Here is a 26,772-nt window from a genome sequence, read left to right as displayed (position 1 = left end):
ATAATGAAACGAGGAGAAAACTTTAGTCCCATTCATGTCAATATCAAATAAACTTATTTCACACTGCGCTCAATGAACATTCGCCAAGATTGCTACAATATTGATTTTTAATTAGTGTGTTTCCTAAGCATTTTCTTCCTCTCTTCAGTTTTTATACTTACAAATAATACTCCTATACCAGTAAGTGGAACGCACAGTCGGTCGGGTTTGAAGATGACATTTCATAGCACACAAAAATTCTAACTCGGCAATAATTTATGCATAACCGTAGACAGAAATTAATACATGTTTAGCTTCAAGGATCATCCAAAAAATTAAGTTATGCAATGGTTTATATTTCACCTAGCTAGCGCAGAGAGAAGAAAAAGAACATGCTGTTAGAACCTTTTAAATTGTCTACAAATTATAATTGGACAAGTACTGTTGTTAAATAGTCGTATCAATTATACAAGTTTTTCATCATATGAGCTGTATATATCTGCTATAAAAAAAACTGTTTATATCAGGTTATGCTTAGTTCGTAGTCACATACAAGTTATTCAACAAACTTATTACCTCAGTATCCTTTCTATTTCTATTTCTATTTTTTTTCCCTTCTCTGGATTAAACGGGCATGGACCAATATGTTCGCACATGTATTATTAAGTTGGTGGTGACCACAAAGGTAGAAAAGATTTTGGAGACGAGCTTCATATATTTATGCAACTGCAAACTGTCTTCGAAATGTTGAAGATTCACAGGAGCATTATTTATAAAGCATAATAGCTCATTACAACCATATGACAGATACCGTTTATTAAAGGGAAATAACGACACGTAAGCTTAAATCCATATATCTGAAGTGCAGTCACCACCAGGATATCTCATCTCATGGGCAAGAGAAGGACCATCAGGCTCAGCTCCAAAGTCCACAAAGAAGTTGGGGTTGATTTTCAGGCCACCTTTCTCAGTATCAACATCAATCTGTATTATGTGGGAGCCTTTCTGGACAAGCTCTGGATAAAACTGTTTGTCCCATGTACTAAATAGTGAGTTGGTAGCATAGAGCCGTTTCCCATCTAAACTCAATTGAATCATCTGAGGGCCCCCTCTCAACTTGTTGCCCTGAAAAGGAATGTTAACATCAGCCACTGACAAGATAGATACCCTTTAATGTCGAACAATAAATCCATGTAAAACAAGAGCCTGCATGCATAAATGGCAAGATGCCATTGCTCACTTGGACGTTTCGACTAACTAACTACATGAAGACAATACAAAAGATGCTCTTGCACAGCACAGACGACAAATATAGGTTTGTCAATTTATGTTTCTAGACAAGCTGAAAATATGACTGCTGAACTACCTTTGCATATTTACAAACAGAAAAAATTTCATAAACAGAATAAAAACTAGAGTGCAAGTGTAGTCCTACGTTGTCAATCAAAATGTATAGAAGAATCAATCAATTCACTTACATGCTTTGCTAAGAAATCATTCATTTAAGCATATTAAGTGCAATTTCGCTCTTTAAAGGCAATGACTACTAAGCACTATTATTAGAATTAACATTTGACTCCCCTCCATTTTCCATTCACTCTACTGAGCAAAACCTTGAATGCTATTTTGACGAATTTGTTAGTATTTTTCCAATAACTAATTAACTCCTGACATGGATTATGCAATAAGTTACTATAGGGAACTTGAGATCGCAATAACCTGAATCTCAGGCACTTCAGCTTGCCAAGTTTCACCATCATCAGTTATAGCTACTACAGGGCTTCCTTTCTGGATAAGTCCACCAACCCATACTTGTCCGGTCAGTTTAGGATTTTTAAGGTTCTCAATGTTATACTGTCTGATATCCCCATGAAGCCAGTTTACAAAGTACAGAAACCGATCATCAAGAGAAATCAGAAAATCAGTTATAAGCCCAGGCATTTCAGGAAGAATCCAGTTTTGCACTTTCAGTGGTTTCACTGATATGGCAACCTGCAAAGTAAGTTTAGTCTGTAAGTATCATTGATATATATATACAAGTACATATGCTGAATAGATATTAAATATCCTTTGATATACCTCATGGCTCCATGATTCATCTTGGGTCTTAAAAAATCGTATCATGTTACTTGTCAATGCACTCCCGACAAAACCTGTATCTTTAGCAGGATCATGCAAGAACCTTATCTGCATTTAGGGTACATTAGTTATAATATGGCAATTTTGCAAATTGGTTCACAATTACTACAAGCGAGAGGAAAGGGGGAAGTACTTAGTACAGTCATAGTTAAATCACAGGGGTAATAAACAGGCTTCAAATACACAAAGTTAAAAGAATAAAATTAATGCATCCTAAACATCTCCCTGGATTATGTTAACAACTTGCCTCTAAGGGTAAAAGCCCTGAATCACCAAGGTCCAGTGTTTGTCTCAGTTCGCCCCCAGGCCAGCTATATACATGGAGATGCCTCCCGTATAATCCATCAGAAAGATGCTGTAAGTTAAAACCTTTTGTAAAAGCACTAGGAGCACCCCATGATGTGCTAATCATGGTATTGTGACGTGGTTGGTACCAAAAGTCATATCCAAATAGTGGACTGTGACCCGGTTTCTCCCACCTAACCAATGTGAAGCAGAATACAATATAATATAATTAGAAATTTTGATATTGAAATGCTAACATAGGTAGTTTCAAATAGAATTGTTGCTAGTCAATGATGTAACACATGTAAATGATGTACTGTTCAATGCACAAGCAATTATTAAACGATTCTGTGTAAACAGTTTTACAAAACTCTAGCTTCTAGATGAGTACCTTCCCGTCACATTAAACTCTGAATCAAGAAGAAGAAATCCATTTCCTGCAGCATTTCCATCTTTATCTCCAAGACATGAGATCATTATGTCACCAGAAGCAAGGCAGTGAGATGTGTGTGGATAAGCTAATCCAGTCTTCTGTATGATATCGGCAGGCTCAACAACTTTGTGCAAAGATGGAGCCCTTGGATTTGTTTTCACATCAACCACATATATGCGACCTGAACTGAAATATGATTAAAAAAAAAAACAAGTAGACTGTATTAGGTAATTTCAAAATGGAGGAAAGAAACAAAGTAACTAGAATAAAGTTGATATCTTTCTTAAGAGTTCTAGCAATGCACAAAGTGGACAACACATATATTTGTTACGGGAAAAGGGGAGAGACAAATTTTTTATTATCAGGAAACAGGAGCACAAATTAGATTTTGCTCAGCTTGTTATAACATTATTATTTTTTTTGACACAATCACGGATTCTTTGATGTTTCCACTAAGAGAAATGTAGTCAGAATTTATTGGAAATCACAATTTTTGGTAGGTTTTGCTTCATGATACACTCTCCTGATATATATTAAATGAGAAAGAAACTTATCGAAATTAATGATTTTCAGTAAATTCAAACCAATGATAAAGAGAGCCTTTGAGGGAGAGTGTTAGAGAGGTGTCGCTAGCATTCATCTTCCATGTTTTTCAGTTTCATAAGTTGATATATTTGTAATTATGAATGAAATGTCCTTTTAGATTTATATAGTTGGTAAGGGGGGGTAAGGATTACACACACGAGTGCAGGTGCGATGAGAAATCGTCGGTCTGCCGAGGGGTCTCCATGGCAAGAGCTGCATGAATTCCAACCAGTGTGATGCAATTCGTCACCTAAATAAGGAACACGAAGCCTATGGATGACTTTGGAATAAGTTGGAGAGTTTGGATCTATGTCCACTGTGGCCAAATAGTCCGGCTTCTCTATTCCTGTCCCTGTATCGTACAGTATTCAATCATTAATCAACAACTAAATCACAAAGTAGCAAACTTAAAGAAATTACCGAAAGTTCCAACTTACATATTATAATCAGAAAAGATACATGAAACTCTGATCGAATGATTTAATTAACTGACCAAAGTTCAGTTCAGTCCACTCATATAGTACAAAAAAAAGAAGAAAGAATATTGACAATGAAAGTTTATGTTTAGCCATTAAGATGAAGATGCTATATGTGCGATTGTTCCAGAGATTTGGGAGGAAAAAGAAAGCTAAAATATGTATATTTATGAGAAAAAGATTTAGAGAGGTAGTACCTGTGTAGACAGCAGTTACATAAATAAGAGACTCTCTTGGACCAGACATGGCTTCCAGTGGGGTAGCATAGCCTGGCCCTGATTTGCAACATCCCACAACACCATGCTCCAACACGCTACTCATCTTTCTCTCTCTCTCTTAACCTTTTAACTTTTAAGAAGAAGATGATGATGAATGAGATTTTGACATGCAAACAAGATAGGATTGCAGAGTGCGACTGAAACAAACAGCATTGGTATATACGTGAAGTGTTTGATAGCAATATCATCGCAAATGTCTATGAATTTCACTCTGGGCCGTTCATCTCTTGACACCTGTCTCTCTCTCTGTTTAATAGAATATCTTGTTTCTTTCTTTAGACTTTTCGCGCTGTCAGGATTGTGAATTGTGATCCTGTTGATCTTTTACTAAGAAGACCCTGTGAATCTAAACCTCATATCTTATTAATTTATTCATAAGTTATTTTTAAAAAACAGCTAAAGATGATTGAAAATGATAAAGTATTAATTTAAATAAAACGTTGATATTAAAACTATTAGAGAATATACTAATTAGATGAATGTCAAAAATGTTTTTGACTTTTGAAGATAAAATATATAATTAAAATTAGTTTAATATTCAGTTTCAGTTGATATTAAAAACAGAACAGAACGTATCATTTACATATTAACATTGTATTTGAATTTTTTTTTAAAAAATATTTTTGAAATTGATTTATGACATTTAGTTAAAATTAAATCGTTTGATTGATATTAAAAATATAAAAGGATATATCAAATGCATATTAAGAAAGTGAAGGTCCACCAATTTCATGAGAAAAGAGTATTTAAATGAAACATAATATAATGGAGAATAGAGCAATAAAAGTGCACATAGACATATACTTGAGAAATGTTACTAAACTCTCATACACTCTCTTCCTAACACTTGTTTAATGATGGACTGAAATTTGTTAAGAATCATTGATTTTAATTTGGTGGATTCTACATTTAAATAATGAGAATCATCAAATGAGATGTGATAATGAGAGAATTTTTTACTTTCCTCACTTATACTATCAGTTTTCTATCAACCCTCCAACCCTTCTCATCTTCCTCTCCACAGAGAATGGTTCTCCGTCGTATCAAAGTATCAACTATAGATCAAGGAACAAGGAATCATAATAATTTTATAATATTATTTTTATTTTATTTTCCCCATTTCTCTTAAAACAAACTATATCACATACAACTTTTTTTTTCTCTTTTTTAAATTATTATTTTTCTTTCTATCTATCATATAGTACTTTTTTCCTCTAAACCAAATACAACATCAATATTAATGATATGATATCAGTTATTTTAAAAAAAAAAAAATACTTAGTTATTGTTGATTGTGTAAGCAATAAAGTATGAGATTTGATTTTTCTGCTCTCCTGCCTCATTAAAATCATACAGCTTTCTGGTAATTTTTAAAATTAAATGTGATGGTTAATTAACACAGCTGTGCACAGAAATAGCATGGGAAGGGTCACAGCAGAAGCCAAATCCTAAAAGTATGGTATTATGACTGAAACAAAATTATGAAGCTTTTTGAATGTCACTCGCTCAGTCTCTCCAGTCTCAACTGTGCTCCGCGGCACGGCAGAGTCCATTGCTGGCGAAGAAGCTTCACGCACAAATCATAAAAGCTGGTCTCAACCTACACGAACCCATCCCCAACACTCTCTTAAACGCATACGGCAAATGCGGTCTTATCCAAGACGCACTCCAACTGTTCGACGCATTGCCCCGCCGAGACCCCGTCGCATGGGCCTCCCTCCTCACCGCCTGCAACCTCTCCAACCGCCCTCACCGCGCCCTCTCCATCTCCCGCTCCCTTCTCTCCACCGGCTTCCACCCCGACCACTTCGTCTTCGCCTCCCTCGTCAAGGCTTGTGCTAACTTGGGTGTTCTTCACGTCAAACAAGGGAAACAAGTCCATGCTCGCTTCTTCCTATCACCCTTCTCCGATGACGACGTTGTCAAGTCTTCTTTGATTGATATGTACGCGAAATTCGGGTTGCCCGATTACGGACGTGCCGTTTTCGACTCCATTTCTTCCTTGAATTCAATTTCTTGGACTACCATGATATCCGGGTATGCGCGAAGTGGGCGAAAGTTTGAGGCTTTTCGGCTGTTTCGTCAAACGCCGTATCGGAATTTGTTTGCGTGGACTGCTTTGATTTCTGGGTTGGTGCAGAGTGGGAATGGAGTTGATGCGTTCCACTTGTTTGTTGAAATGCGGCATGAAGGGATTAGTGTAACAGACCCGTTGGTTCTTTCTAGTGTGGTTGGTGCTTGTGCTAATTTAGCTCTCTGGGAGCTAGGGAAACAGATGCACGGTGTGGTTATAACTCTTGGCTATGAGTCTTGCTTGTTTATAAGCAATGCGCTTATAGATATGTATGCCAAATGCAGTGACCTTGTTGCTGCGAAGTATATCTTCTGTGAAATGTGCAGAAAGGATGTGGTTTCTTGGACTTCAATAATTGTTGGCACTGCCCAGCATGGGCAGGCTGAGGAGGCATTGGCTTTGTATGATGAAATGGTTTTGGCTGGGATTAAGCCAAATGAAGTGACCTTTGTTGGGTTGATTCATGCTTGTAGTCATGCTGGCCTAGTTAGCAAGGGGCGTACTTTGTTCAGGACTATGGTTGAAGATCATGGGATTTCGCCCTCTCTGCAGCACTACACTTGTTTGCTGGATCTTTTTAGTAGATCAGGGCACCTTGATGAGGCTGAGAATCTCATTAGAACAATGCCAGTCAACCCTGATGAACCTACTTGGGCTGCTTTGCTCAGTTCTTGTAAGCGCCATGGTAACACCCAGATGGCAGTTAGGATTGCTGATCATCTGTTAAATTTAAAACCAGAAGATCCTTCTTCTTATATATTGTTATCTAACATATATGCTGGAGCTGGTATGTGGGAAGATGTTTCAAAAGTGAGAAAGTTGATGATGACCTTGGAAGCTAAAAAGGCACCAGGTTATAGCTGCATTGACTTGGGAAAGGGAAGCCATGTGTTTTATGCTGGAGAGACTTCTCACCCAATGAGGGATGAGATTATAGGTTTAATGAGGGAGTTAGATGAAGAGATGAGGAAAAGGGGTTATGCTCCTGATACTAGCTCAGTTTTACATGACATGGATCAACAAGAGAAGGAAAGACAACTTTTCTGGCATAGTGAGAGGTTGGCTGTGGCCTATGGGCTTCTTAAGGCTGTTCCAGGGACTGTTATACGTATAGTGAAAAATCTTCGTGTTTGTGGAGACTGTCATACTGTTCTGAAACTCATCAGCGCTATAACAAATAGGGAAATTTATGTCCGAGATGCCAAAAGATATCACCATTTTAAGGATGGGAATTGTTCTTGCAATGACTTCTGGTGACTTGAGAATTGTGATTGAGATTTCAACAAATTTAGTGCGTGTTTGTTTACACGTCTAATAAGACTTGCATGCATGGAGATTTTCAGGTCAAACATCAAAACATAGAAAACGACAGAAGCTGGAGTTTGTTGCTTCCGGATTAACTTGGATCGATTCTCATCGCGTAAAACAAAACTTGCTGTTAATGTTAAGCTGAGGTCTTTGCTACGAAGAATGCTATCATGTCCTGTCTGATACTTGTTGCCTATGCTTTTTAGACCTTCAGCAATGACCTTTCTCTATTGGCCTGTGATTTCAACGCCACTTGGCAAGTTACCTATTTCCTATTTTTTTTTTGTCAATTTTAAAACAATAAAAAAATACCGTAACAAAATAGAAATACAAACGCAAAAGTGCAACATTATATTTCTTTCTTGTATATCTTTTTCTTTCTAGGTGTCAAGTAGCATCAAGATGTCTACCAATGTTGTATCTTTATAATATATAAATTTCGAACCACAAAATACAATGATGATAACTAAACTAATCCGTTTTATGCATAAACATTTTGATTGTTGCTCAGTGTTCCAATACTGCAAATTTTCATTTTCTCTTGATTGTTCTTTTTATTTATTTATTTATTTATTTCTTAAATAAATAAGAATTCACCAGTTATATTCTATTAAGTAACCATTAATTATTCTAAATGATGAGTTTTTTATGTAATTATACTTATAACTGTTACATTCTACAAATTTTGCTTTCTCAATAAATACTTCCGTAAACACTTGGTTGATTTGTCTCTACCAATGACAATAAAAAGTCCTGATCACGTCATTAATGTTTTGATTTATAGTGCTAAAATAGCAAAGAAATGTGAGGAAGCGAACAGAAATGGTGAGATAACTTCCACTGTTTAGTAGCAGGAAAAAAGAGAAGATATATATATATATATATATATATATATATATATATATATATATATATATATATATATATATATATATTAAAGGTGGATCTCATGTGTACGCATTTACACTCTCATAAGTGAAGAAAGGTGTGGAAATGAAAAGCTTTATTCATGTTTTACCAAGGTAACCCGCTGATTGTAAGACACAACAGATTATGCAAGTATACATAATCGTCATGTGTAAAAAAAATATTATATAAGCAAAAAATTGAAAAATAGGTGCAAGGTAGAATGATATTTTTAATAATAATTTAATTTGTTTCTTTTGAACTAAATATTTCACAATTTTATTTTCACTCTATTTCTCATAAATCAAATTGCCATTTTTTTTCTATTTTATATTCTTTTCTTTTCTCACCTACATATTTTTACTTTTATTTTCTCCTCTCTACCAAACACATTGTAAAGACCAAAATTGGATATTTACATGTGCTCTGATCGAAGCTTGTGTTACTATTTAAATTTAAATTAAAGGAAATCTCACATGCAAAGAATTATATTAAATTAACTCTCCAATAATTTCTTTCATAAGTAATTTTTTTATTTCCTAAAACACAAAATCAAAGAATAATCAATGTGAAAGATGAAGGATGAAGAAAGGTTGAAGAGTAATTGAATAGTAGGTAACCACATGAATACACACAAGTAGGTAATTGAATATGAGAAAGATTGAATATCATAATACTAGTGTGGAATTCAACTAAAACAGGGCACCTTGGAGAATTTTTTGATATGGCAAGAGTGGGATTGTTTGAATAGATGACTATTGTGGAATTCAACTAAAATAAGACACCTTGGAGAAATTTTTGATGTGGTAAGAGCTAAATTGTTGAATAGATGGAAAGGTTTATATTTTAGTAATGAAGAGACATATGTCACATTCTTCATTTTTTTTCTCGCTTAAAACTTCTGTCTCTTTTTCCCCTTTTGTTTGCTTATTTTTTTTATCCATTTTTCGCCAAAGAAAAACGAATAAAAAGTGAAGGAAGACCTTAGAATTGTTAGAAAACGAGGCGAAGCAGCTATAGACGAAGGAAGAAGAACTCGCAATCCGACAAGAAAAAACAGACAACACTGTCGATGAGGACAGGAGTTTAGGAGAAACACAGCTAAGCTAATGGAGTGTTGCCACTTCATTAGAAATATTAAAATAATTAATAATAAAATTAAATTAAATTACAAAAAAAAAAACTTATGCTGCAGTACCTGAGTTCTCACTTCTTACCCTAGTCCTTTCATACGCACATATGCTGTAGTCTAAAACGTAATGAACTTTTGTAACATTGAGAAAATTGAAATTGGGAGTGTTGGAAGGGATGCATACCACTATTCAAGTTGACGCCAGTTTAACACATTAAATGCAAGTGAATAGCATTTTCCATTCTTGTGAGTTGTGAGAATATATAATAACAAAAGAATTGGCATATTAACTTTTAATGAAAGAAACCATATTTTACATTCTGTTAGAAGCAAAAGAATTGTCACCAGATGGAAAAGGAATATGGATTTTCCTACTGTCAAATATACGGTAAAACCCATATCATTAGCATTAAGCACTAACTGCTGAGTTTACTTGTATAGATTCTCTATTTGGTCCCCGTATTGAGCCACAACTTTATCCCTTCGAATTTTCATAGTGGGTGTCATTAGCCCATTATCAATCTGTCATTGTAATAAAGATCAATATGTTAATTCAGTTATTTAAATAATATATAGATACAACTTTGGAGTTTGAAGTTTAATCTAACCGTGAAGGGGTCATTTACGAGAAGGACTGGCCCAATTTGAAACGGAGATTCTGAAGTCCTGCATGACAAAGACAGGAAAAAGAGAGGGGGAATCAAAACAAGACTTTCAGGGACAAAAAAACAGGAGTTTAAGAAGAAAAACTAGTTAGTTAAAGCCAATTACTTTTATTTCTTTCCCTTTTTTTTGGTTCTAAAAGAACAGAACTATGCACACCGTTTTAGCTTCTTAAGGAATCTAGTTATGGGAAGTCTATGATATATAGCTGAAACATCGCCATCCTTGGTAAACAATTACAAACAAAAGGCTGCATCAATTTTTATACAGCAGCATAAATTATGCTCATTTGTTCCTCATCTATTGTCACAGGCCATGGTAAAGGAATTCACATTGTGTATGAACACGATTTAAGATTCAGCATATTGATATTATTTGATTCATATAGCTGATTGCACCCTGTGGAAAGGGGTTTGAATGTTGTTGCGTTCCTCACTTGACAAGGGAAACCATTACCCAAAATCTTAGATGTAATTTCCTTCTCTTTCATCAACCATAACAAATGAAGTATACTTTTGTCCTCATCCTTCTTTTGCAAGGCACATGCAACTTTCTAAAAACAACTTAACTATCGGTGAAACAAAATAATTTATCTTCCATTGTCATAAACCTCAACCAGTAAAAAAAATGCCCTTCTCTGTAAACACATAAACAATAACATGCCATTGCAATATGTATAAAAAGGCATAAAATTTCACTGGTATTCATTATAACAAGCAGAAGTGAGACACGATCTTACCATGTCCTCAATTCTTTATATATTAGGCTGGTCACTTTTTCTTGACTGGCATCTGAACTGTTCGAATCTATAATTGACGATTCCCTTGCCGCCTTTAAGACTTCTTCTTTGTTAGGAACAATTACAGCCCCCAGACGTCGCTTATCCTATTTGTTAAAGTAGCACCGAAGAAGTAAAATTATTGCATTTTGTAATACGTGAGTAGTTCATATGTAGATCTTGAGCCATAAAAGTTTAAAGACATAAAGATTTAAATTCACCTGGCCAATAACAACAATTTGATGTATGAGGCTACTCCTCATGGCAGCTTCTTCAAGTTCTCCTGGTTCAACATTTTCACCTTCTCTTATTGAAACATGTGATTAGTACTTACATAAGAGGGAAAACTTGATGATCAACAGACATTTTTTGCAGAGTAAAAATCAAAGTTGCAGTTAAGGGTCAAAGAAAGGAAAATAATCCTTAAAGCCTCACAGTAAACATATGGCAACTAAGAAAGCCATTAGTTAATTGCAAAAAAATCAAAATCATAAAAGTTAACAAGTGGCTCATTTCCCACCTGGGACCCAACCTTAATTTAAAGGTTTAGACATAGCCAATAATACAATAGAGAAAATCACAAACAAAGTTACCAAAATTATTTATTAACTTTTTGTCAATAAAAGAATATTGATTAGCTGAAATATCTTAAACCTGACATGATTATCAATTCCTTGGTTGTTTTGAAGTTCAAACTTTTAGACCAAACGGATAAAAAAACTCATGTAGAGCTTCATCTAAGTATACTTAAAATAGTTCATGCACACATAAATACATAATATATAACAGATATCTTGTATGAAACAAAATTATTAACTGATAATTTGGTCAAGTCTAACTTTGTTTTGAACACAAATATTCACATAAAAAGAGAGAAAAGATAAAATAATAATTTTGTCGATATAAAGACATTTAATTCGAAAAATACATTAAGTAGGTAGAGAAATTTGATGAAAGTAGCCATTACAATGTGTCAATATCACTAAATAATATCTTCTTAGATACACCTTGTGCAGTAACCTAAAATAAATATTAAAAAAAATAAACATGTTTATTCTAAAAAATGTTAGTGGCTGTAAATTTTGAAAACTGATTGGTGGTTACTCTTCAATTTTCTCTTCACATCATAAACTATTTTTTATAATCCAAGCAGACTTGAACAAAATTTAAAATTGTATAAACCCTTGGCCCTCAAGGATGAATACTATTTTAAATAAAAAAACACAAGAAAACAAAAGCACAAATGGACTGATAAGTGCACCTTGAATCTGTTCAGTTACAAATGCCAAGTTTACCTTTACTAAAACTAACAGAGTAACAGTGTCTATTATTCACATCCAATAATGGATAGAATCATAACAATAATAGAAAGCACACATAACACAAGCAAACACACGGGAAAGGAGGAAACATTTATTTATAGGATCCAAAGATCAACATACACAAACTTCTGTTCTACCTGTAGAAAGCACAATAGTGTCCTTAGCACGGCCATCCACAACAATTACTCCGCTGGAATTACGACTCCGCCCAGTTGAATGGTGGGGAACAATCCAACCAATATCCCCAGTATTCAGCCAGCCATCCCTATCTAAGACCTGATTTGTAGCTGAAGGATTCTGATACAAGAATAAGACATGTAACTGACACAATTTGATCCAGCATATGCCAACAAGATCACATTATGTGAAAGTGATTGCGAACTTTTAAGTAAGCGACACTTCTTGACTGCTATAACCATTACACAAGTTACTGGTATATCATGGGAAATGTATTTCATGTCAAAACAAAATTCTTCATCTGAAGAATACTTACAGACCACAAAATAGTGAACCTTTTTATAAGTCCTTGCTTTGATCTTTAAGTTTGACAGATTATAAACAAATAAATCATTAAATCTACATGCCTACAACTCCAGTATATAAGGAGTAGAAACTAGAAAGCCTGAAATATATTAATGATACGCATATTTTTATATCTTTCACATGTCCAACAAATTGTTATATTTTCATCAACATGCTCTCTCTCCCTCTCTCTCTCAGATGTACACACACATGTCAATACAAGACACAACAAGTTTGAATTTTATAAAGAATATTACCTTATAGTATCCCTTCATCAATTGTGGGCCCCTGACTTTTAATATTCCCTTTGAACCAGGTGGAAGAACTTCATCAGTCTCAGAATCTACGACTTTGAATTCTGTATGCTTAATTGGATGGCCAACAGACCCAATAACCTTCAAAAGATTGCATCTATAACATTCAGATATAAGCACTACTCTTTGCAGACACAAAATACAAACTAATTAAAAGAATGCAAATTTTGTAATTATTATGAATATCTGGTCTAGATAGAAACTTTTGACAAAAACCAAAAGGTTTACAGTGTGCTTGCTATTAACAGATTAAGTAGAATGGGTATCTTTTGCAAATAAATATGAACTTTAAAAATAATTATAAACAAAAGAAATGCTGATTAAGTAGAACTCTCATTTAGCCCTTTGTTTTCTTAACAAGCTCAAATAATTGTTATTCTCAATTTACTATTTTACTTTTTAAGAAGGGGGGGTGGGGGGAGAAGCAGATAAACTAAGGTAGAGGGAGAGAAAACAGTAGGAGTTCAAATAATTTACTGCAGTTGATATGTTAAAATACTCAGCTCAGCATAATATTAATGCAGTTGATAATCTACTGCTTACGTTATAACTAAGCCGTCGGGCAGCAATAACTGGTGAAGTTTCAGTTAAACCATATCCATTCTGCACATTCACACCAATAGCCTGTATATTGATTTTAAAAAAATGTCAGTAGAATGTCAAAAAGAAAATTCCTGCCCAAGAATTGCATGTGTGAAGTATCAGACCTCAAAAAATCTATCCACATGAGAAGATAAGCTACCACCGCCACTTACTCCAGCCTGCAGAGTGCCAGAGGGTTTAGCTTATCATGAGCAAAACATTTTTTCACCAAAAAAAAAAGAAAAACATTTTATTATAGATCATATTTCAGAATACAAGACCTTTGAAATTCCAATAGCTGAATGAATTTTACGGTAGACCAGTATCTTCGCCAGTAAATGAACTGGAAATAATATTGTGGCAACAACTCTTGCCCATAACCAGTCCAAAATTGAATGGAGGTAGGACGGTGGCTTCTGATCCTTTGTTAGACATTTACCCTACAAACATATTAAAAATTTATTAAAAGCAACATGTTTGGGTAGAATTAGAACTACGTCCATTTACAGATCTACTTGTTTAATCTAATTTGGAAAGTGCTAATGAATAATTATCAAGAGTGAACCTGAGATGAGGTGTGACTGTGATCAGAAATAAATTTGAGAGTAAACCCCTAAATTTGTCCTTGAGAAATCTGACGGCACATATCAGTCCTTAAGAACATAAAAATTCCATTCTTATTGGGAAAAACCCAAGTCTCACATTGGCTAAAGATAAAGCCAAGATAGAATATATAAGTGAGAGACAACTCTCACCTCTTGAGCTAGCTTTTGGAGTTGAGTTAGGCTTAAACTCACATTCTAAGATGGTATCAGAGTATAAAGATAAAGCTAAGATAGAACATATAAGTGAGAGGCAACCCTCACTCCTTGAACTAACTTTTGGGGTTAAGTTAGGCCTAAACTCACATTCTAAGATTCTAAGAATTCTAGTACCTAGAATCACAAAATGTGGGTCATATGGATCCTTTTTAGGGACCAATGAGGGATTTTGGTATTATTAGGGGACTAAGGTAACCCGCCCTAAATTTCTCAAGGACAGATTCATGGTTTTACTCTAAATTTGAATATTTGATAGTAAGATAGGATTCTGCAATTGACAGATTGGGTCTATCCCTTTGGAGTATGACCCATCTTACCAAACAGACCCAATTTGTTGTGACACAATGGTATCACATCATATCAACAACATGTCATCGAGTCCAATTTCTTTTACAGCCCCTATTTTTTCTCTTATTTTTTTAAGAACAAAATTGGATGAAATAAGCCTTTACCAAAGCATAGAAAACAGGTTTTAAGACAGAATGATGATTTTGGGAATGTTTCTAACACTTAAGAGACCTACAGAAAGAGCAGATGACCATACCTCATAAATACGCTTACACTCCATGTACCTTAAGCTGACCCTTATGAATGTGAGTGCAACAAGCTTTCTAACAAGGGAGCTTGTAGATATCTGCTTCTGGATCCCACTACAGGAATCAAGAATAATAAATGCAATTCACAGTTGACATGAAATACAATTAGTGAGAGTGTGTTTGAAAGAGCGTGTTCCTAACACTCCTCTTCCTGGAAAAGGATTTACCTATATAAAGTTTCATAAACTAAAGGAACAGAAATCAAGTAATGTGGTTGATAATGTCCCAAATCCTCCTATAATGAAAGAAAATATAGGATATTAATGCATGAGGCAATGTGTCGTCTTTTATGACAAACCATAATCAAACAGATTATTAAAGTAATAATACCTTCAAGTTTCTCACAGTTGTGTATACTTGTTCAACACCGCACGAGAAAATGAAATACTCACAAGCTCTTTCATATGCATGCCAGGAAGGCAGCATGCTTAGAAATCTATCCCCAACTTCAGCAGGTACAATATCCCCTAAGTTTTTTATCTAGAAATTCATTAACACATGATATACAACATCAATGATATGTTAAAAGCCAAGAATTATCTTTAACTGAAACCAATTTAAAACCTAGAAAGCTTCACAAACTAAAGAAAATAAAACTAGACAGGTTCAAATAAATGGTGACTGGGAGCAGAAGGCCCACTTTTCCAATGTGATCTCTCTCTTTGCCCATGCAAATGTTATAACAAATATTAGGAGGATGTTTTATCCTCTTCTAGTTGTATTCTTCTCTTTTCCTCAAATAAAATTTCATTATACATAAAAAAGGAAATATGTGAATTAAGTAATGAAGCTATGAGAGAGAGAGAGAGAGAAGGAGACTATGCAATGACTGTAGGTTGAAGTACAATAGCTGTAATTACCCCCAGCCTATACATCAACTTATACAATATACAGAGGATTAGAGGAATATTACAAAAATATTCTGTTAATCAGTCAGGCTCCGATCAATCCATCTAGAAATGGAATAATCGACAATCAATAACAATTGATTTAGATTCGTTGCTTTATTAATTCATAACCTCAACATAGTTTGCTATACTCTTAACAAAAATGACCACAACCTGTCTGAAAAAATCATTGCCACAATAAACATAAAAGGTTTGCAATCAAACCTGATGCAAAAGATTCTGATGGGTTAGCATAACACCTTTCGGATTTCCAGTAGTTCCACTTGTGTATACAAGAGTAGCAATGTCATCAGATTTGATTGCTTCATACATATAGTGCTTCCCTGCAATTACAGACAAGTTGTACAGAACCGGACTACAGCTCCTTTTGATGATAAATAGAATGCTCAATATGTCGTTTCCATTGCAAAATAAATAAACAAATAATTTCTTATTATAAAATAAGAACAATATTATTATAACTCTATTGGGAAGGAGTTACGTTTTTGGCTTCTCTGTGGTCATTACTATCTTAGATGTGCATAGGGATTGGAAAGCCTTGCAACATTATTTAGTTCCCTGCCAACCTGTCTCCAATTTTTCTTTTTGATTTTAAATTTTTACTATATTTAATCTTATCTGTTATGGAGGATTTCAATTTCTTATCCACCCACTAGCGGTACTTCTCTATCTTTTCACTTAAATGTCTCCTGTGTCTGTAATATATATTCTGATACTTTCTCTATGAACAAAAGATAACATAGTTGAATGATAAAAATATTTAATCCAAAATTGTAAAGAAAGACCCAGGTGGCATACTAGTATCAAGAGAATCAAACAATACTCTGCGACTCTCTTGTCCCAAATGTATGACTTCTGTGAAAGTAAAGACAGGCACCTCCTTGTCTCCTTCACTGACCAGGCCTGATTTTTCTCCCCACAGCAGAATAATAAATCTCATTGAAGCCTTCAAATAAAACAGTTTTGCAATCCGATTAAGCATTTCAGGATTGTCCACAGCTAGTGCAACACTGAATAACAATAGCACCAGTTAGCACCAGTTTGCAAATCTCATTGAATAATCTATAAAGACTGGCATTTAAAAATGTGAAAATTCACCATAATTGAAGAACATATATACATTCTTGCTGTATTCAACAAACTCAACCTCTACTGCAACTCTGCAACTGTGAAATACTATTATTATTGATGTTTTAAATGCAATTCAATTATTGATTAAATCTTTTAACACACAAGTGACTGGTCTTTCTTTTATAAACTCTACCACTCTGGTAAAGGCAGAAATCAAATCCTAGCATTTGTAGACTAGACGTTTTACTATCTCAACCAATTCACATTATCTCCTGATATTTTTTTTTATATAAGTTATAGTAACATTTCTTGCAAAAAAATTTTAAAAGCAAGTTAAATACATAGTTACATACATACATGTATGTGTGTGTGTGTTTCTGTATTAAAAAAAGATAAATTAATTTATATACATACAACATGATGTTGAGTTTAAGAGGAACAAGGTGGGGTGGTGGACTATAACTACAAACTTTAATTTAAGAAAAGATGGGATCAAAATAGTGAGAGTTTCAACCACACAACATGAGAAAAATCAAACCTTTATTTAGTCACTGTTACAAACTATTGGAAAGTCACCTTAATTGTGTTCACCCCTAGCCCAACTTAGTTGTGGCAGGTAGCCGCGAGCAAAAGGGGGCATGTTGAAGTCCAACATTGGCTAAAGATAGTGCCGAGATAGAGTATATAAAGGGGGAGCAATCCTCACCTTACAAGCCAGTTTTGTAGGATTGAGTTAGGCCCAAATCCAAATTCTAATACAAACCATAACAGAGCTCAAGCAAATATAGATGCATTTCTCATCAGTTCTAAGTACTTTGTCATGATGAAGGTGACTCGTCCCAAATTTCAAGTTTTCAGTGCACATAAATATCTAACTACAAATCAAAATGGACAATAGATATTGCCCACGAAAGCTGGAAGGTATCTACAGTGCTCAGTATAAATTAAATTAGATATGCTCAGCCAACAGGTGGATTGATTGAGTATGCATTAATTTTAAAAACACAAATACTTGGGAGAGAAATATGACCATCTTAGGCATTGTAAGTAGTGATAATTGCTTCAGGGGAAGGGGGGAGACAAAAGTCTCATAATTGTCTAAAATTGGTCCACATTTCATATATCAAAGGAAGCAATAATCAAACTGAAAAATCACATTTCAAATTAAGGTAGAGGTAGAAGGTGTTATGAAGTGGCCAAATATACAATAGATACAATCTGTTAGAATGGAAGTTTTTATTAAACCTTTCAGAGTGGTTGTATATTTGCAGCAGTTCTTCAATTGATGACCTCGAACCCCTTACCACATTGATTGCCCCACATGCCATCATACCTAAACTAAAAACATAGCATGGATATGATTAAGAAAAAACAACTATAGTACGGTTATTGGTACTACACAACTAACAAGCTTTTGAATATTGTAAATCTGCTACTGAGCTTAGCACAGTTCCAGATGTGAGAAATAAAAATACATTTTTCATTCAGTAAACACAAGAAAGATAGAATGTTCACCTTTGCAGTAAGATGAAGAGAAGTCTAATTTCATTACATAAGTATGTTCCTAAACATTTTCTTCAAAAGAATAGATACAAAAACAAAAAAAAAAAATTTAGGTAATAATAACTCCATAAGTAGGCTAACTGCATCAGAAGCAACATTGCAACCTCCTCATCACCATTTTTATAGACTTAAACAGCAATGCTAGTTACCCAAAATAATAAACAAAAGTAACTTTCCTAAAACAAGTAATTTTTAAACAAGGGTGGTACTTCTTACAAAACGTAACTGTAAATATTTTTTTGTTTAATATATTGTTGTGCTATAAAAAAGTTAAAATGTATATTTTAATTGTTGTTTGTTTTGAAAAGCTTGTGCACATACAAGTTGTGCAGCTAGCATTTTCCTAAACACAATACAGTGAGAAGATAAAGAAAATAAATTCTGATCACTTAGGTGAAAAATGTAATAAATAATAAAGAGAGTTCGACACACCTTGATCTGCTACAAGCCAGCGACATGAATTATCAGCAAAAAGCGCAAGCTTCTCATTGGGTCTTACTCCAATAACTCTCAATCCTTCAGCAAAGTCCAATATTGCATCCTCCAACTGAAATTTTGATTAGAAAGATATAGAGAATCAGAATAACATGCGACTAAATGACATGCCTCTGGATAAGTTTCTCATGTAATTCAACGTTGGAACAAAGAACATTCATTTTATATGTCAAGCTCATAAAAGTTTATAATAATTTGAAATTGATTTGCATTCCATCAATAGATCTTTAGATTAAAATACAATACTATTTTAAAACACGTATTTATTATTGTGCAGCATTTAGCATCAACATGATAACATATTATTCAACAATCAAAGATTCAAAATAAACAATCATATTGTGTAAGAAGTTACTTGATGGTGCAAGAGTGTGAAGTCTTAAAACAGTTTCAATTGATCTCCGGCATATGTTATTGTGCTCATTTGTATCCTATTTCACATATCCATTCTGCATATTAATATTTGGGTAGACATGTCTCATCATCCATAGAACTCACCCATAGTTCTTAAAGTAAAAAAATAAAATCCCAGACAAAGGCCATTGATCAAACTCAATGATCCTTCAAACATTATAGGAAATGATAATCATACCCAATTCCAACAACAGTGATATAGTCATTCACCATACCATCAACTCAGACCAGACAGCCAGACATAAAAAAATCTTTCTAAAACATGAACTAAATGGGATTAAGTCGCATATTAGAACATATGACCAGAACATTACAGTTTCAGTAAGTGGAGACAAAGATTAATAAAACTAGAGATATACAACACTAACAACAATCAAAGCATTTTCCCAGTAGGTGGGTTGGTTACATGGATCAAACCACATCAGTGTGTTCTGTAAAAAACTGATTCTTCAAAGGCCATTTAGATCTGAATCCTTTTAATAGTTTTCAGTTTGCACTTAAGAGTTTTCCTCTACCTTAATTATTGAGCTATCCCTCATTCGACCAACTCTTCTAACCAGGGCTTTTATTGGTCTTCTCACAAGTCATGGCAAAAAAGAGGTATAAAAAAAAAAAACCTGTTTATATGTCATAGTTGAAGGAGGATCATGATACGGATCTACTAATGCTATTTTATCACCATACTTCTCAGCAGAAGATCTCCAAATATCAGGAACAGCTTTCCACTCGTTTGAGGCCACACCACCATTACCAGAGAGTAATGAACTTTCTAGAAAGGGGGAACACCTTCTTGTCAGCGGTTTCTCTGTCTACATGCAAAAGTTTGTGGTAAAAATAACAACATAAACATTGAAATCCAACATCCTCTAGACACACACGAGTACGAACAGTGCAGGCATGGTTATCATAGACAAGAATGGTATTAGCCAATCATAACATAGTTTAAATGTCAAATTTCATTGACTTTGGACCTCAAATATCAAGCGAATACAAATTTAAAAACTGCAGAGTTAATAATTGAAAACCAAATTTCATTGACTTTGAACTTAAAATATTTTCCCCCAAAATATTTGCCCTGACACTAAAATTAAAAGAATAAATAAGTAAAGAGCAAGAGCAAAGAGCGAATGCAATAATTACCTCGGATTGAAGTTGGCAAAAGACAGGTGGATGAAGATTGATCCTGGTGGAGTAGTTGTTGCGAGCAAAGAAGAAAGGAAGAGCATGAGCAGCAGAATAAGAGAAGGTGGAAGCATAGCTGGAACTGATAGGAATTGCCGACATCGAAATTGGCAGAAGAAGAAGAAGAAGAAGAGGATGAAGATGAAGATGAAGATGAAGATGAAGCACGTTACATGTATGGTATGAGAGTCGTCGTTTAGTTTGTTGTTAGTCTTACTCGTCAACTCAACGAGGAGTTTGACTGTGTTTGTTGCCTTGCTTGCTGCTCATGCCAACAACCCGCAAAATGCCAAAATAAAGATTATTAATTGATATCTGAGTTTTAATAATGTATTACAAGCATCTTATTTTAAATCAACTATCACAACTAATGTTTTCCTTCTTTAATTACAATATTACAATACATGAAAGAAAACCACGTCCTAAACAAGTTTTACAATAAAGGAAATAAAAATATAAAAATTACTAACAATGTAACACTATATTTTTTTCCATAATTTTCAATGCATCTTATCATATTTTTTAGAACAATCCACCAATTTGTTCCTCGAAATGTTATTTTCTCCTAAATGATTTTTTAAAATAATAAAATTATATAAGTAATATAGTCTTCAAGTATTAAATTTTATGAATTTATTTCTTTAGTTGATATATTTTTATTAATTTTTAGGAACCAATTTAAAAGGTTTTTTTAATATTTGGGAGGTTATTTAGGAAATATTACTTGTAATGTTTCAACTTTAAATACATTTAGAAGAGAGATTTATTTCAAAGATAAAATTAAGGGTTTGAACTAAAATCATTTAGTAATGTCTTAACAGGTATTAAAACTATTAACAACTTGGAACTTATTATCCTCATTCACAGCTTAATCACCAAATTGTGGCTTTGGCGGATTAGTTGGTGATTTGATCTTTGGGAATTTGGAAAGCTGGATTTATTGCCTTCATGGGCTGCAACTTGCTTCAGACAAAGGCTACAGGAAATTGTTATGTGAATCTGACTCAATATTGGCTTAATTTGATGTTTTTATTTTTTATGGAGATATATTTGTGAAAGAAGAATATACATGAAGTTTAAACGGGACAAGAAGCACGTTATACCTTTGTTTATACTGACGCAATTATTTAAATCTTCACTGCATTGAAGCTTCTAGCTTTTTGAGAATTTAAAGTATATGTTAAGCATCATATTTCATGCATTTGTTTGCCCTACAAACCCTTTTAAAAGAAAAATATTAACTCAATCTGCTTATTACCTTTTTCCAAGGAATACTGCATGAATCAATTTTTTTACCTTAGAAATAGGTGTTCTACTTAGATTTATTTTAATAAATCTCATTTTATAATCAAGTTTGTTTTTTTTTTTTTTTGCATTTTATGGGATTCGTTCGTTCTTGAAACAAAGTTTGCATATGTTCAAGAAAAAATATGCCTTATAATGATTCATGCGTTATATCCATTTATACCATAAAAAAAAAGTATCATTGTACTTAACTACTTAAATCTTTTTTTTTCTTGTTGATCAAGGTGATGTCGATGAGCTATATCACACAAAAATAAATTGTTTGAAGGGGGAAGCAGTTAGAAGTTTTTTGTTTAAGTCAAGATACAATACTTCAACTATGTGAAATAAATCTGTCAAAAAAAAACTTGTGAAATAAACATGTATTTTAGTATCCCGATTATATTCAAATGACATGCTAATAATGGATTTCATCCAGAAAATCAAATTAGAATATGTTGATTTTATTGCGTCAATTATTATTATAAAAAAAATATAAGAACTATAAAAACATAATTTAGTCTTTCATTTCTAAGATTTCATTATTTTTTCTAAGTTAAGTATATTTTATAAAGTTAAAGACCAAATTAGAAATCATCTCTCACTCGACGATGAGTGGAACTTGCAGTAAATTTTACTTTAAATGAGATTACTATATAATAAGCCTTTTTGCCAGTATAGTAGACTTTTTGCCTAGATAGAGAACTTTTTGGCTTTTTTTTTTTTTATAAAAGCTAATGACAAATTTTTTTTTGGTGAACTTAAAACTTGAATTTTAATTATTTTATACTTTAATTCTTTCTTATAAGAATCTTAACTATGTTTGATCAAAAGAATAAAGACTAGAAATATTTTTTCTTCAAATTATAGTAATATCTAAAAAAATGCATGATTATCTAAATGATCATGTAAATGTTTATGATTTAATTCACTAAACTAAACGTATTTAAAAAAATATTAGTAATTTAATATATAATCTAAATTTGATTATTTATTAATAATTATTCAAAACCATGATATAAATGTTTTTTTTACTGAAATTATCTAAATGATTTAATATCAGTATAATTAGTATTTTTTTTATTCATAAACATAATTTCTCTACAGCCATGGTTCATATTTCATGGAATCATGAATAGTCCATGTTGAACCACGCCTTACAAAGTTATAGTGATTATAATGAAAACTATAAGCCACACGTTACATCTTATTCATAAGATGGATACGTGTAAAACCATGTTTTTGTCTTTTTGAGAAAGAAAAAAAATCAAGTTACCTTACTTACGTAGAGACTTTTTTTTTTTATGCATACGTGGAGACTTCTTAGTTCTTATGTTTAGGTGATATTTTGTGTTCTAAATTAAATTTGAAGTAAATAAATTTAATATAAAAACATTATTTTTTTGAAAAAAAAAATTGCAGTTGTATAAGAAGAAATATTTAAATTAGTCTTCAAAATTATAGGATTATGTATTTTAATTTCTGATATTTTAAAAATTTTCTGTTATTTATAATTTTATAAAAAAGATAATTATTTTATTGTTTTTATTTTATTCTATATTTTACACAAAATTAAAATAACCATAATTTTATAAATCAATATCAATTATATAAATATAGAAAGGTTTTGTCACATAGGATACCATATAGCAACACTGCATAAATTCATTAGTTCCCCCCGAAATATAGTTGATTCGTTTAATTTATTAAAATACATAATCACATTATTAAGATGATTTGACTAATATATTAATTAATTGACTAAGATAAGATATTATAACTAATTAATTAATTAATTAATTAGACTAATATATGTTAATCAATTAACTAAAGTATACAATTGAAGTATTTAGTGCAATTATTATGTTGTTATCGAATTAGACCATTTTCATTGAGACTTTTTTATCGTTGATTTTTTTTATCTTTGTTATTTTAATTGTTAAGTAACATGATGTAATGATTAAGTTGATAATTCATCTAGGAGTCTCATGAAATAATCATGTTTTCTTACAAGTTATCAATGTTAAACTAATTAACAAGAGATGTGAGAGGGGGTTTATTTACTCTAAAGTTTGATTTAAAAAAACTGATTTTAATGGAATGATTTTTGAAATGATAGTATGTTTTAAAGTTTGATATAACTGATTTTATTAGAATGATTTTTGAGCTGCTAAATATTATTGAAATATATGTCTAAATCAATCCAAGGGTTGTGCAGTTGTGTTTGGCTGTTTATGTTTGGTGATTTGCCCTCCAAGAACCTGTCAAATGAGAGAAGCAGCTTTTGGATTCTGCCAACTCAGAGACAGAAGATTTAGTTGAGAGGAATCATTTGTTTTACCCTCCATTTGGATTGAAGGAAAGAAAAAAGAAAGAAAAAAAATTAAATTGAGAGAAAAATGAGCCTAAGATGCATTTGTAATGCATTCTATGTCTCATAATAAATTGAACTTTTTTTTTTTGGAGAGTTGATGATTATTTATAATTATTAGTTTGACATAAAAAATAGTTTAATTCAATATTTTATTTGTGTTCTAGTTGATTATAATTTAACATTAAAAGTATATTATTTTTTTTTCAGTAACCAAATACTTTTGTTTATAAATAGGCATATTTTATTCTATTCATAAATCTATTTTATTTCTTATGAGTTCTAATTTTAATTAAAATATTAGTTTTTACTGTTTATATATTATGATTTGAATATACCATACGAAGTTACTCATTCTTTTTTTTTTCTGAAAAATTTATCCATGCAAAGTTAAATTTTTCTTCTTTTTCTTTCCTCTTTCTCCTCAACTAAACAATAAAAAATGCATAGTTATCCGTATTTTTTCCTCTCCATTCAAATGGACCATTAAAGTTTAATTGAAATATCTTATTTTGATGGAGATATTTTGAACTGTTGAAATGTTATTTGAATATCTGTCTAACTTATAATCTCACTCACTTATCTTATATTAGAATATGTATGTCTCTAAAGGGTTGCGTAGTTGTGTTTGGCTGTTTATGTTTGGTGACTCATCAAATATATTGTTTTTATATAGAAAGAAAAAATAGAATATAAATTTAATTGAAATTCAATGATGTACGGATTTTTATTATATTAATTAATCATAAATTGATATATATATATATATATATATATATATATATATATATATAATTAAAATTGTTAATTTTTATAATTTAATTTAAAACTGATATCTATAATGTGATTTCTAATTAATTTGCATATATCAAATTCAATAATGTTATTTTTATAACAAATTTTATAAATAGAGAGAAGAGAGTAGTGTTGGATATGATAAGTAATGCGACAGAGAGACAAACAAAGAGCATGTATTTGAATTAATATTTAGATTGAATTATCTAGAATTATATTCAAATATTAGTTAATATGATTTTAAATAAATATTTAAATACATTTTTACAATAATATTGGTGTGAAATATTTGTTGATTTTGTTGATGATTGATATTCTTTGAAAACTTAGATAGTCATTTTTAATGAAATTTTTTCTTTTAATTATATTTTTTATATTTACAAAACTCAAACTCGAAATTTTATTTAAGTGTTAAGAAATTCCAGTTTCAATTTTACTCCGAACAATATGTTTAATTTTATGTTAAAAAATTAATTTTAACTAAATTAATTTAACAAATACACATAAGATCTGAGTTTGATTCTCACAAAATCCCTTGTTAGAGAGAAAAAAAATATTTGAGTAAGTATAAAATTAAGAATTAATTCCATATTGTCCAAAAGAACAAAATTTATGAAAACTAGTTCTGCTAGTTTCTTTTTTTGTTTGGTGAATCTCAAATATCTTGAAAAAACTAATTTAAAAAAATACTGAGATTCATCAACTTCTTCCAACATACATATTACATATTCGATGCACATGCAAACATATTCCAAATCCAACTATTAATATTTTGATAAAGTAGCCTTCAATTAGTTTGACAAGGTATTTTAACTTATTCATCCCGCAATTGTCTATTTATGTTTGTTTCTGTCTTGCCGTTATTGCCTTCCTAAATGCAAATATAGTGTTGTTCTTGTTAACCCAGCAACACTTTATCTCCAAAAACTGGCGACGATTTAATTCTAGTAATTAATGAATATTCTCTTTCATGTAATCACATCTCAATCACCAACTGCCAATTATTTTCAACTACCCGACCTGCTTTAATTTTGACGACAGCTCGAAATCACAACAAATCGCCGTTTTTTTTTTTTGTTTTACAATAGCCTATACACATTTGCATTATATATGGAATAATTTCAAATTCTCTTACATTATTTTTTAAATCATTGTCTTAATTGTTAAATAAAAAAGACAGATTGTTTTATGCTTTTAGTTAGTATATTAAGTACACTTTTTTATTTCAATTTTTTTTATAAAATAATAAGATTATTAAAATTATATCATAAGAAGATTAACATATAACATATTTTGGCGTTTTAAGAGTATATTAACAAGTTACACAATGTAATAAATTAAAATAATAATTTATTAAGTGCATGTTTGTTTAACGTTACAAAACTTCCGTTCCACGAATTTTCATGCTTTTTTATGCACTAAATGTGAGAGCAAAAAATTGAAGCTTCTCCATTCAACAGAAAACTAAGGCTCTGAGAAATTGTGTAAGCAATTAC

The 26,772-nt window shown here is 32.1% G+C and overlaps 3 protein-coding genes across 5 annotated transcripts; 1 reads left to right on the top strand and 2 right to left on the bottom strand.

The window, feature by feature from the left end:
- Positions 1–614: 614 nt before the first annotated feature.
- Positions 615–4,344, bottom strand: LOC114382095 (selenium-binding protein 1-like). The gene is made up of 7 exons (XM_028341332.1): positions 4,095–4,344; positions 3,578–3,773; positions 2,795–3,022; positions 2,366–2,597; positions 2,059–2,166; positions 1,699–1,971; positions 615–1,104 (listed from the first exon to the last, which is right to left on the bottom strand). Exons 1-7 carry the CDS (start codon positions 4,216–4,218, stop codon positions 823–825), a joined length of 1,443 nt encoding a protein of 480 aa, XP_028197133.1. The 5' UTR covers positions 4,219–4,344; the 3' UTR covers positions 615–822.
- Positions 4,345–5,453: 1,109 nt separating this feature from the next.
- LOC114382094 (pentatricopeptide repeat-containing protein At4g14050, mitochondrial) lies at positions 5,454–7,804 on the top strand. The gene has a single exon (XM_028341331.1). The coding sequence runs from the start codon at positions 5,671–5,673 to the stop codon at positions 7,504–7,506; it is 1,836 nt and encodes a 611-aa protein (XP_028197132.1). The 5' UTR covers positions 5,454–5,670; the 3' UTR covers positions 7,507–7,804.
- Positions 7,805–9,814: 2,010 nt separating this feature from the next.
- On the bottom strand, positions 9,815–21,100 carry LOC114382074 (probable acyl-activating enzyme 16, chloroplastic). Of its 3 annotated transcripts, none has more exons than XM_028341305.1 (18): positions 20,785–21,100; positions 20,262–20,453; positions 19,168–19,282; positions 18,418–18,505; positions 16,900–17,111; positions 16,306–16,424; positions 15,524–15,673; positions 15,361–15,428; positions 15,142–15,247; positions 14,058–14,216; positions 13,902–13,955; positions 13,738–13,818; positions 13,138–13,275; positions 12,496–12,655; positions 11,258–11,319; positions 10,998–11,143; positions 10,204–10,261; positions 9,815–10,117 (listed from the first exon to the last, which is right to left on the bottom strand). In XM_028341305.1, exons 1-18 carry the CDS (start codon positions 20,926–20,928, stop codon positions 10,025–10,027), a joined length of 2,145 nt encoding a protein of 714 aa, XP_028197106.1. In that variant the 5' UTR covers positions 20,929–21,100; the 3' UTR covers positions 9,815–10,024. The 3 variants fall into 3 exon arrangements, with proteins under 3 accessions (XP_028197106.1, XP_028197105.1, XP_028197107.1); XM_028341304.1 differs by having other exon boundaries at positions 11,258–11,337; positions 20,785–21,098; XM_028341306.1 differs by lacking the exon at positions 20,785–21,100 and having other exon boundaries at positions 11,258–11,337; positions 18,418–18,510; positions 20,262–20,397.
- Positions 21,101–26,772: the final 5,672 nt, after the last annotated feature.

This window comes from Glycine soja, chromosome 13 (assembly GCF_004193775.1).
Source record: "Glycine soja cultivar W05 chromosome 13, ASM419377v2, whole genome shotgun sequence".
Lineage (NCBI taxonomy): Eukaryota > Viridiplantae > Streptophyta > Magnoliopsida > Fabales > Fabaceae > Glycine > Glycine soja.
Note: the sequence above shows the minus strand (reverse complement) of the source record. Positions and strands in the feature narration are given on the sequence as shown.